The following is a 13328-nucleotide window of genomic DNA, read 5'->3' as shown; positions in this document are numbered from 1 at the left end:
TCCGGTGAACTCTCAACTGCCGAGATTTGTGACCAGATATTGGACTCAAGGAGCCGAGGACATGGATGTGCTGAGATGCCGATGGCCATTAGGCTTCTATATGCTTTCCCTCCCCGTCCCCTTCTTCCAGGGACCATCAGGAAGATAGTGTCAGAGGGGGCGGAGATAATTCTATTAGCACCGGACTGGCCCAGGAGGCCATGGTATGGAGACTTGGTCCAACTGTCAGAGTCTCAACCTTGGAGAATTCCCAGAGAGGAGATTTGCTTGTGCCAGTGGGTGTTGATTCATCCAGAGCCTCAATGGCTAAAACTAACCGCCTGGCACTTGAAAGGGACATTTTGAGTAGGGCCCAGGTGTCTGCTAAGGTTATTTCCACCTTAGAAGCAGCCAGGCGACCTTTGACCACTAGAATATATAACGCTACGTGGTCGACGTTTGTACAGTGGTGTGAGGCGACGTCCATTAGGGCAGAGGACGCATCTGTGCCGCAAGTTTTAGACTTCTTGCAAGTTGGGTTAGACAAGGGGTTGGCGTACAATACCTTACGTCGCTAAACGGCGGCACTTTCCACCATTCTACAAGGTTCCCCTATCTCATCTTCCTTTAGTTAGGAGGCTCTTGAAAGGGGCTGCCAACATTGCCCCTCTGGTGGTACACAGATTCCCCACATGGGACTTACTTTTGGTTCTACAGGCTATGACTGAAACACCTTTTGAACTGATTCGCTCGGTATCCCTTCAATTCCTAACTCTTAAAGAGCCTTTTTAAATTGCTGTAACATCAGCTAGACGCATCTCAGAGATTGGGGCTCTGTCCTCGCGTAACGATCTATGCATTTTCCACCAGGATAGGGTGACATTACAGTTAGATCCGGCTTTTCTACCCAAACTTAATACCCCATTTCATAGGGCACAAGAGATAATGTTGCCCAACTTTTGTCCTGCTCCATCTCATCCTAGGGAGCGACTCTGGGACAGGCTTGGTGTCTGCAGGGCATTGAGAATTTATCTCCATTGAACAGTCTCATTCCGTAAATCAGAAGCTCTTCTGATGTCCTTCCAACCATCCACGCAAGGTGCACGGGTGACATCTAACATGATAGGTAGGTGGTGAAGGAAAGCAATTTCCTTGGCCTATGTAGCTAAGGGCAAAAGTCCTCCTCAGGGAATTACTGCGCATTCTACTCACAGTGCGGCCACCACGGCAACTAGAGCGCCACTTGAAGATATCTGTGGGGCAGCTTCTTGGGCAACTCCTACTTCATTTATTCGACACTACATATTGGACGCTTATGCGTTGGCTGAAGCATCATTCGGCCACAGAGTGTTGCAGCAAGTAGTGGCTCCATTAGCCGCTACCGATTTATAATTCTTCCCCCCCCCCTATGGATGCTAGCTTGGGTACGTCCCACTGGTAGCACCTCCCTCTGCTCATCATTGAGAATGATCATTGGTACTTACTTGAACGTCGATTCTAATGATGAGAGAGGGAGGTGCTACCTTCCCACCCTAAGTAGGGTAGTGGCTTGGGGGGAGGAGTTTGTTTCTTTCCTTGTTGTGACATTTGATTCACAGGTTTACTCCCTACGACCTCGAGGAAACTGGGCAGAAGGAGTAGAGGTGTGGCTGCAACAAATTTCTCTCAGTCTATGGACCAATTAGGATTGATGATCACCCACTGGTAGCACCTCCCTCTTTCATCATTAGAATCGACGTTCAGGTAAGTACCAATGATCGTTTTCAGGAACATACTTGGCAGCTAAGAGGCATTATATGGGCAAACTCCATTAACTGCAAGGACTGGTTGTAAATCACTTCTTTCAGTGCCATTGTAATTTTGAAAATTTGCTAAAAGAATGGTTATTAGTGGAGGACAACCAGTACTGAAGGCAACATCAATGTTTATTCTAATAACTGAACAATTAATTCCATAAGCAAGATCTGTTTGTCCCATGATGTAATTACACCATTAAAATGTTGGGGTTAAACACAAGACAAGAATCATGTGGTTATAATCTACATAAATCTAATTTTCTTATTCTTATTCGGCGGTAGTAATAATCCTTGTATGGAAGATTTCAAGGGAATAACAGGGCAATAAACGAGATTGGGAAATTGGGCCTAGAAGACAAGGACAAACCACATTTCTGTACTTTTAAAAAGAAAACTGAATCAACTTGCAGATGAGTTGAGATAACCAAGTTTCAGAAAATTCTGTTTCAACTTTATATTCAAATAGCTGTGCCATTATTTTAATTTCTTACCTGGCCTCTCTGCCTGGATCTTTAAGCAAAGTTGTTTCACAAAGTCTAAAGACAGCTGGACAACTTCCTAAAAGATTTAAAAGATGTTTCAATATTTTTATTATACTGATGGTAATTCCTATTGCTATATGTAAGCTGAATACTACAGGTAGTCCCCATTTAGCAACTGACTTGGATAATGATTGTTCACAAATACAATGGTAATAACATGCAGTAAACAGTAGTATAAAAATCACTTTCCAACCAATATGTGCACTTATGCCCACATTTTTGCCCCTGATAGTAAACAGTGAGAGTAACACTAGCACAGCTGCATGACATAACTTTAAATGAGGCAGCAGCAACCAACAATCTTCTCTCTCCACCCCTCTCTCTGTGTCATGTGGTTTACTTAGTGACTGTGTCACTAAGTAATCATTTTGATTACTTAAGATTCAACTTATTCTTTATATCAGTCAGTAATAATTGGAGCCGCCCTGTAAAACAATTAGCAAATCTATAGAATAAAATACATTTACAGGAAAAATTGTGCTATATATATATGCAAAGCAAGGCGACAAGATTTTCAAATAAAGATCATTGCTCAGTAAACATGCCTTGAGGAACATTGGGTGAAAAGGTGAGAGAGGGAGAATACTGCCTTAAAGTTCAGAGTTCAGTTCAATAGTCAGCTTTGAATAATAATTTTGCCAAACTCTCCCTAGAAAATATAAAAACTTCTTCAATTACATAATATTCTTAGTAATATCTACTAACTTTGGGAATAATCCGATTCCAATGCTTCTTGTAAACTAAACATTATTGTATCTGTTTCCCATCTCTCATTACTAAATATTTATGTGGTCACAATTTCAAAACCAATCAAAATTTGAAAAATATTAGCTCAAGGTTAGAGCAAGCAGCCACTAAATGCATGAATCATCCGAATTCAATTTTCCAATTAAAGGACAAGACTTGAGAAGGTGTCCCCCAATTCCACTCCCTTTCCTGGCAGTGGCACAGCAAGGTGCCTTTTTAAGCAAATGTGAACTTTAAATACGTTTTCTCTATTTGTTTCCTTTTTAATAATATTTAATAAACAGCCTTTTTTGAAGAAGTATTGGAATTAACTTTACAATACTTTCAAGAATATGTTTATATGTTGGATAGAGTTGATTTGTAATCTGATGTCAATAATGAATTAGAAAAATAAAATGAAGGTTAGCCTGGTGAAAAGAAAAACATGCTCTATGTCAAAGACAGATAAGGAAATGTGGGAGGTTAACTAAGCAAAGTGACATTATGTGACTGCAGCGATTAGTGATGACAATCTAGAGCAGTCCTAGTTGCCTTGTAATCCCAAAAGGTGCAGGTCATTAAACAGAAAGTGTCCGGAATCCTGGGTAAAATAACATGGGGATACCGCAAAACAGCTAAGGGAGGGCCTAAGAGGACTGGAACAGGCAGTGCTTAAATCATGGGAGGATGGTGCAGGCTGCATGTATGTATGTATGTATGTATGTATGTATGTATGTATGTATGTATGTATGTATGTATGGTGAGCCAGGCACATAAACATCCAGATTGCAATTACATTGTCATAGGAGTGCTGCAATACGACCAGTCGTATATGCACTTTTTTTAGCATCACTGTAACTTTGAACAGTCACTGAATGAATGGACATAAGCCAAGGAACACCTGTCCTACATTTTAATGTTCTAAAAACATTTGCTTTAATTCTATAGATTTTTTATTTTACCTCTATTGTGTTAGTAGCATTAAATGCATGTCTTGGTAGAAAGTACAATATAAATAAATATTAAGATAATGAGGGAAATATATAAGATAAGCCTGCATTATTGTCCTTTGAATTCTGTTCTTAGCAATTACATGGCTGAGAGTTTTTTTATTTATATTTAATTAATACTCAATTTACATCTTACACCTTTTCATGTGGAAGTAGGATATAGGTAATATTTTTATTCACAAATGTTTTCACCTAATCATTTAATGACTCACAATCTCAATATTTTTAAAAAGTGTATCATGTACAATTTCTACCCCATTGCTTTAAAAAGGGGTAACTGTAACTGATCAATGGCAGAATCATGAAAAGCCACATTCAAGCGCTCTTCTTCTTGCTACTGTATGAAACTTAGGACAACTATTCTGAATGTATACAACAAAAGTTTGGGCCACTGCTCTATCTTCTATAGGAACATGGAGGCTCAGTGGCTAAGGCACTCAGCTTGTCAATCAGAAAGGTTGGCAGTTTGGTGGTTCGAATCCCTAGCGCTGCATAATGTAGCGAGCTTCTGTTACTTCTGTTACTCAGCTTCTATCAACCTAGCAGTTCAAAAGCATGTAAAAATGCTAGTAGAAAAATAGGAACCACCTTTGGTGGGAAGGTAACAGCGTTCTCTGCGCTTTCAGTGTTTAGTGTTTAGTCATGCTGGCCACATGACCACAGAGACATCTTCAGACAGCATTGGCTCTTCGGCTTTAAAACACCGCCCCCTAGAGTCGGGAACAACTAGCACATATGTGGGAAGGAAACATTTACCTTTACCTAAGCTCCATATATGTGATCTAAATACAAGATAAACTACATACTTTTTCTTTGTGTCGAAATCAACCACCTGAGGCTATAAAACATTGCAAGAAAAAAATTCTGCTTATTTAAAAAGAATGATAAAGTAATAATTACCCCATGATGAACATATTTTTCCCCAAAAAAGTGCTTCATGATGTGTTTGCCAAAATACACTATGTTCTGAAGATGATGAGAGATTTCTTCTGGTGTCTAAAAAAGCAAGCATAAATAATTAGTGAAACAAAATATACATTAGTAATAGGTAGAAATTCTAACTACTCTGGATCAAATAATTGTCAATTTCAAATATGCAGAGAACACAACTCCTTGTATTAATTGCCAAACCAAATACAAATTTATATCACACTGCCTCTCTTTATTAGCAAACGAGAAAATATTTACTTTTAATATCATTCACACCTTTAGCTAACATCACCACTTAGGACTAGTTTTCTTTCAAACTGTAATTCTCTATAACATACATATTTTAGATGCACATAATCAACACGCTGCAATTACTATTTGCCTATCAAAGAATTCACTGCAAGAGAGACCATTTTCTGATAAACTGGATATACAATTTATAAATCCTAAAAAAAATGTATATGTGTAGTAATTTGACAATCAAAGGAAACAAATGTATCACTGATTCATAGAAGAAGAAATGACTAAGAAATGGGAAAAACTAAGATGTAAAAATATTAGTTAAGTTTTATTGAAAACACAAACTAAATCTGCAGCTTCTCTCATGCATTTTTAAAAAGCTAACAATATGTATTCTTAGCTCAGCATTACAATTTAATGAGCACTCTTTAAATCCTTTTAAATTAATTCCTGAAGATATCTTTAATATCTCAGTAATATCAGCTTTAAATTAGATATATTAAACGAAGAATATGTTTTGTTCCATGCATGGGACACTATGGCTAGGTGGTCCAGCAGAACCATTCCAAGTGCGGTGACTCTCCAGTTGAAGTGGAACCTGGAACATTTGCACTGTTGGCCAAAGCAAATCCAGAAGACAATTACCAGGAGAGAAGGAAAGGCTCCTGCATCTCACCCTTCTTTCATCACTTCCTCTGCAAGGTAGGCCCCATGTAACTGCCCCTCACTCAAATTTTCTACTCCCTCCTTTCTCTTTCTGTACACCACTGTGGCCACTGATGTACTTGGAATCAAATACACCATAGCCATCCGGCTGTCCACTTCATACCAGGTATTTCCACATCTTCCTTTCTTTTGCCTCCCCTTATTTAAACACTGTTGACACACCCACTACTGCTGCATATGCCCATCCCACTCACTCATTCACCCTTCCCTCTATTTATTTTCTCCACCAAGTTATTGCATACTGAATATAAACTCTAATATCTATTTTTCTCATTGTTCTTATTTCAGAATACCTGTGTCGGAACACATATGTTCTATGACCATGTCCATATGAAACACAAGTTTCTTCCTAGACTTTGATTGCTCAGAACTGCCTGTTCTGTGCATGGCTCAATCCTTGCATGGAACATTTTAAATAATTCTGAATATAACTACATTAAATGTCTATTTCTGCTTAAAATTGAATTCAGCCATTTGTCAGATATATCGATATAAGAGTTAGAGACTAGTTTCTGGCTCCAGAAATCCTTTCCTATAAAAAAGTTTTTATCTACTTTATTATTTAGCAAAATAAAGATAAACTTTTCAATCTGGATAACTAAAAGGCCTTACTTCTGGAAAATTATGCAAACTCAGACATTCTGAAATAGATCAAGACGTAAGAGTCAAGGTGAAAAAAATCTGTCTCTAGTATAAGAGTAGAATGGTAGGTATAGCAAGAGGATAATATAGGAAGAAACAGAAATAAAGTAGTTCCTGTGAAAGGGTAATCTTCACAGTGAAAATGTTATATTTACTTGACAGAGAACATGTTTAATTGGCTAATTAAGAAAGCAGTACATGAAATAATGTCTCAGAAGATGCAACACCTCAGTAGACTTGCCTGGACTCAGAAACAAACTGTGACTGACCCTAATTACTATAGTATTTCAAGGGAAGATCTCAAGGGGAAAACCAGGTTGAAGACATTGTGGAAATTTTTCACAATAGGAGGAAATGCCAAACACTTTCATGCTGCTTCTAAAAAAGCAGCATGGATATGTCCATGAAATCACAAGAAAATCAACCCAAAAGAGATTTTACTTAAGTAGAACAATACTTATAGAATCTATCTTAGGCAACTTTACTGAAAGGATTAATTAAATGAATGTAAACTATGTTACATAATCAATAATTAAAACATGATTTTATGCAGGATTTATAAAAAAGCTTCATATTTTGTAAACCTTCAAAATATAAATATATGTTTTGGTTTTATGGACAAAAGTCAATGTCATACTAGCAGGCTTTTGTATGTCTAGGTTAAATGTCAATAAATAAAAATAATTGCTTCATTTTACTTAAGAGGTTAGACTAAGAATTCAGCAAGAACTCAAAATCCACTAAATCTTAATCAAAAGGATCATCATCATTATGCTGAACTGACAAATAAACTGAACAAAAAATAAAAATATAGTAATTTTTATTACTCAATATTGTGAGTACTCCAAAAAGAATATCTGTTCTGCGCTTCTTAAAGATGTTTCAACATGGGGAGCTTTATACCGCTTCTATCAGCTTAAATCAGATTTACAAATATCTCCGTTCCAAACTATATTTAGAGAGTCTGGTACGATACCCTTTAACAAAACACTTGCAATTAGCACAGTAAAGGCAGCAGTAATTAACATTAGAAACAGAGAGGCCGTTCTTTTCTGAAATGATTGTAAGAGGAAAGTCAGCCTCATATTTGTACCGATCCATGCTTACAGAGACAATAGCATCCACCAAGACAAATAGTACATTCATCAGTACTCAGCGTTTCACTGAAAACACTGTCAATCCACCTCTTCTGGAAAGTTACAGTTTGTCCAAGGCTACTGCGTGCTTAGATAAATCTAGTACCTGTAGCGCTTCAGGCCACAGAAGATTTGTCCTATCAAAAAAATAGCAAAATAAGCACAATTTTGAAATATGGCCTTCCATATGGTTTTCAGAAATTAAAGTCAAATTAAGTCCTTTACCTACAAAATAACACTGCCAATTATTTTTGAGTCTTTGAATTTATTAAAAATTTAAATTAGCATGAAGGAAACCCGAAAGAGAAACTAGTACAGGAGCAAAATCTAAATACCTTGGTTTCTTAAGATGTCACTGCCATGGATATCTGGATAGGAAAACTAAGAGCATTTCCCCACTTACACTTAACCCAGGACTGTACAGACATGACCTAGCAACCTTCTTTTTTTTTCTTTTTGCACTGTCCTCAAGGCAGTTTCTTTTTTCAACACTGGCCTGAACAAACGCTAACTTTATTTTATTTTAGAACCTTAACATAAAATGATGAATTTTAAAGCTCCCTTTTGAACTTTATTATTGGTTTTATAAATGGAACATGCATGAAGAACCAAATATATGAAAAAGTGAACTTTGAAACAGAGCAATTAAACAGAATTCTAGATTGGTAAACTGTAGTTATCTCATTTCTTCCTTGCCTATGAGTCCCTTTATAGAGGGCAAAATCCAACCTCAATGGATTATTAAAAATGGATTATTTTTTTCCTTTCTTCTTCTTTCTATAGTTTCTATTTGTTGCACTGTTCTCATGTTAAAAATCTAAGTGTTTAGCAATCTTCCTAAATTTTAGGATTATTATGTGTTTACCTGCATATATTAGACATTTTTTCTTACAACATTAATAACTACAATTGCAATATATTTAATATATAGCTAAGAATTCAAAGGAGATTGTGGGGGCTTTTTATATGTTCAAGAAGCAATTATTATTTATACTGCTCTAGTAAGATTTATAAATCTGTATATATTGGGCATAATCTGTAAGAGAGAAAAACTAATATCTTGACTATGCCATTATATGCAAAAATGTAATGGAAATATACCTGAACTTGAACATTTTCATTTTTAGATTCAATATTTTTTTAATCCTAGTCTATTTGATAATGTTTAATCAAGAGTCTGACCTTGTTCTTTGCCCAAAACCTTGCTTAGGGTCACTGAAACCATCTTATCTTCTTTTTCTTTGTTCCCATCTGGGTTTGTTGTTTCTGCCATCTTTTTTGTTTGTGTTGTTTTCTTGATTTAATAGGTTTTTAAACAATTAATAAACCACCCAGAGTCTCTGGGAATCTGGAAGCATATACATTTTATCATTATGGTTGGTCACAAAGCCAGATATTTATGGTGAATGTGACATTTTGTCTATCTATCCAGTCCTTCCAAGGAACTGGGTTGGGAAGACTTTGCTGATTAATAATATTATAAGCATTGTCATAAGATATAAGCTGTTCCAAGGAAAGCTGCCTTTGCAATAGACTGATGGTGATTTTGTCAACCGTACTAGTCATTGCCCGGATCAACAAGGCCAGCACTAAGTGTTGGAGTTCCTGCACATCTGATGATAAGTGGGTTGCAGGACTCAGAACTGGGAGCTGAACAACCAAGGTCAGCAGCTGCAGGACTATTGGAATAAAAGTTGCAAATATACAAAGACTGAAAATAAGTAATTGTTTGAAGCTTGTTACAAACAATAACTAACCAAAGGGTTTCCCCCCCTTCAATTCAAGCATGTCTGATTCTCAGAGAACAAGTCCTTGCAGTTTGCTTGGCAAGGTTTTTCCTCCTTCCTGAGAGAAAGTGACTGGCCCAAGGTCACCCATCTGGCTTTATGCCTAAAATGAGACTAGAACTCAAGAGCCTTCTAGTTCCTATCCTGATCTCTTAATGATTACACCAAAGTGACTCTCCCTGCACAAGTATAAATTATGCCAATATTGTAATATCAAAGTTAAGCACCAACTCATTTCAAGAAACAAAACAACTGATACACAACATAGCTGCAATTATAACTGAAGATCTTGGATGCAAAATCAATCAACAAGAAATAAATCAAATGGTGCATCAGCAAAATGGAAGGTTGGGTTGGAAAATAAAATCAAAATGAGATAAGATCAGGTGCAAGCAAGTTAAAACAGATGGAAGAAAAAAAACTGAAGAACAAGACCGATACCTAATCAAGAAATATGACCTAGAGCAGAATTAATTTTCCCAAGGAGCCACATGAGAAACCGGAACTGTTGTGGAGGGACAATGATGCCCTGCTGCCTTCCCACCAATGCTGCATCACTGCCCACTCCCTCCATTGATGCCATCCTGTCCCCAATGCTGTTGACAACCCTGCCCTCCAATGTTGATGCCAATGCTGCAAGGTAGATCTGCATTTTCTCTGGGCCTGATTAGAGACAAGATCAAAAAAGCACTGGAAATAATAAAGCAGCAAATAATAGCCATAGCCAAAAAATCAACGGATGCAAAGCTTGAATTGCAATTACAGGCAGAATCTCCAATTTCAGTTGAATCAGAAATATTTCTACCAATTCATCAATAGAGAATGCCATTGTTTGTAATCAATCTATGCAATCTTTTTGCAGCAGCTAACTAGGTTGTCTGCTGCTTCTTCAGCTTTACAGAGGCAACATTTGCTCTCTGTTGCCATCTTTCCAGTTCTGGCTTTATATGCATTTGTTTTTAATGTTTGATCTTCTGCATTGAGAATTAGCCCCTGTCTCTTTCTTCAACTTTCCTGCTCTTAGCCATTGCCAGATCTTGTTATTATCTGACCCTAGGCTGCAACTATTTATTATTATTATTATTATTATTATTATTATTATTATTATTATTATTATTATTATTATTATTATTATTATTATTATTATTATTATTATTATTATTATTATCTTTGCGTACTAGTTATTTAACGCACTGCCATGTGATACTTCGCCTTGTCATAGCTTTTTTTCCTCTTCTTCATTTGATCTTTCTTATATGCTAATTTAGTCTCTTTGGTACTCAGTAAGCCTTCATGCTATAATATGTTCAATGCGTCTTGTTCATTGTCCTTCCAATGTCCTTTTTCCTTCTTTAACTGTCTTGTGTACTTGCAACATTCCACTCCCACTTATGCTCCATAGTAAATAGAATCTGTCAACATCTTTTCATGGATGAAGGACATTATTCATTGTCATTATTTTTCTGATCTTCCTATCCAGAGCTTCTATTTCAGTTTGAGTTTAATGCATCATTCCAACTGGATATCTAATGACTGGAATTGTCCAGGTGCTAAGCGCCTTGGTGGTATTTCCACAAATGAGTTTGAATTCTAAAATCTTCTTTACTCTTCTGGTGTATTCAGTACTAATCTTCTTGATTTCAGTGTGCTTGAGCCTTGAAGATGTCCTGGGCTATCACCACTGACTAGTAAATGTGTCTTCCATTTTCCACTGATCTTTGCACAAAGTTTCTGATGTTTCTACTGATTCCTGTTATTTTGAGATACTCAATTATCCAGTCATGTGGCAGGGAGTTGAATGTCTTCTTGTAATAATCCAAACTATAGTCAAGTTAGTCTTCCTTCTCTTAGTTTTTAAAAATCATCTTGTCATTATTATTATTATATCACTACTCTTTATTATATACACAAAATGTGAAAGCATAGCTGCCGGTTCTTTAGCTGGTGTTGGCTTTCATATGCATCAAATATCAAGAATCTGCTGCATCATAATAATCCTATGACTGCAGAATGCTGCAAAATACCATAAATGCAGGCCAGTTGTTGAGTGTTTCAAATGTGATTGGAACACTCAACAAGGTGACCACAGTGTGTGTGTGTGTGTGAGTGAGACAGACAGACAGACAGAGAGAGGAACAGAGAGAGGGAGTGAGAGAGGGAATCAGAGAGAGACTGACAGAGTCTGACAGAATCAGAGAGGTACTTTTAAACTACCTGGCAGCGGCGTTTTGCCTTGGGGGGGCTCCTCAGAACATCCCAAGACTTCGGAGGGAAGCTTACAGCCCGGAGCAGGAGCAAAGCCCCTTTCCCAACTGGCCCTTCCTCCCTCGGAACGCTTCGGAGGGAAGCTTCTGCAAAAGCCTGGGCGAGTGACAAGTTCCCGCCGTTACGAAGTCTCCGAGGCTGTAATTTTCTGAGCTGTGGCGCGCGCCTGTTTTCCACGGCGTAGTATAGTGGCAAGATTCTGTGCAGCGAGCGATGATTCCGGGGGCCATCCGGGAAGATGGGGAATGCGAGGGGGGACCCTGCCGCTGCTCCACGCCGTGGAAAACAGGCGCGCGCGCACAGCTCAGAAAATTACAGCCTCGGAGACTTCGTAACGGCGGGAACTTGTTGTCACTCGCCGGGCTTTTGCAGAAGCTTCCCTCCGAAGCCCGAGAGGAGGGAGGGGAGCGGGTGCCCGGCACACAGAAGAGCCGCATTAAAGGGTGTAAAGAGCCGCATGTGGCTCGCGAGCCGCGGCTTGCCGACCACTGGCCTAGTATAGGGGCAGATTGAAGCAGAATGGCCTTTGGAAATTTTGTCAATGCAAAGATTTTCTAAGTATTATTATTATTATGATTCACACTAAGATCAGATACATTGATAAAGCAGAATTGGGCTTATCTACAAATTATAAATGTTTGTTGGTTCACTAGAAGTAAAGATATATAAGACTTTGAAACAACAATGGATTGTTTTTATAGATTATACAGAATGGCTTTTCCAAATAACTTAAGCTATATATCAATGTTTTATAAATGGTTCTTTTGGTGAAACCATTTGAACCAATTAATGTGAAATAATATTTCTAGAAACATGGAAGCTATATTTCATGTGTTCGTGTGTTTTTGTTAAGGATTATCAAAAGATACCTTTAACAATATTTAATTCTGTATATATTAATTTACTAACTGAATAATATAATTTATTAATTGGTTAAAAAGATGAAGCTAATGTTCATATCCTTAGATTTCAGCTTACATTTTAATCAAGTTTAAGATTTTATGATGTTTTTATCTAGAAAGTCTGAAAACAAATGCTAATATACAATGCAGTTGCACACCTTTCCTATTTTGGTATACAATGTGAAATACATAGCATTTCTCTTTAGCAAAACAATAAGAAATAACATTGAACTCACTCACCTTATTTCGATTTGGAGGAAATTTCAAGAAGCGTAGTACTATGCAGTGCTAGAACGTAAAAAAAGTGCAAAATTAATATGATTTAGTAATTTGCTATCAGTTAAAATAAAAGTGATTAAAATAAATCCCTTTTCTTTTAGATTGAATATAGGCAAATAAATTTTATTCAGCATGCAGCTCTCAGATGATATGAGGCAGAATCTCGTCAGAACATGACTTCCAGTCAGCAAGTGATTAAATCAGAGTTCAAAATAAGTAAGCTGTGCTTAGCGACAATCCTTATTCTGGACTTCAAGTCAGTTAATTAATCCCATTACCTCCTAGGATTGAAACCTGGCAAAATTGTGACCATTTCAGCAATGTTACAGTCAGCTACAGTTGTGTGATTGTCATTTCCCACACTCCCT

The 13328-nt window shown here is 37.3% G+C and overlaps 1 protein-coding gene across 2 annotated transcripts in view; it reads right to left on the bottom strand.

Moving 5' to 3' along the window:
- The window catches only part of IPPK (inositol-pentakisphosphate 2-kinase), a 38772-nt gene that overhangs the window by 22211 nt on the left and 3233 nt on the right, over positions 1–13328 (bottom strand). For both annotated transcript variants that reach the window (XR_014173729.1, XM_081934906.1), the window contains exons 2-4: positions 12922–12969; positions 4954–5049; positions 2267–2333 (exon numbers count right to left, since the gene is read on the bottom strand). Coding sequence is in view for 1 of the 2 variants with exons in the window: in XM_081934906.1 (XP_081791032.1) it covers positions 2267–2333; positions 4954–5049; positions 12922–12969 (211 nt within the window). In the remaining variant the exon portion in view is untranslated. The remainder of the gene's footprint in view (positions 1–2266; positions 2334–4953; positions 5050–12921; positions 12970–13328) is intronic.

The sequence above is a fragment of the Natrix helvetica genome (assembly GCF_964273705.1).
Source record: "Natrix helvetica genome assembly, chromosome: 1".
Taxonomy (NCBI): domain Eukaryota; kingdom Metazoa; phylum Chordata; class Lepidosauria; order Squamata; family Natricidae; genus Natrix; species Natrix helvetica.
Note: the sequence above shows the minus strand (reverse complement) of the source record. Positions and strands in the feature narration are given on the sequence as shown.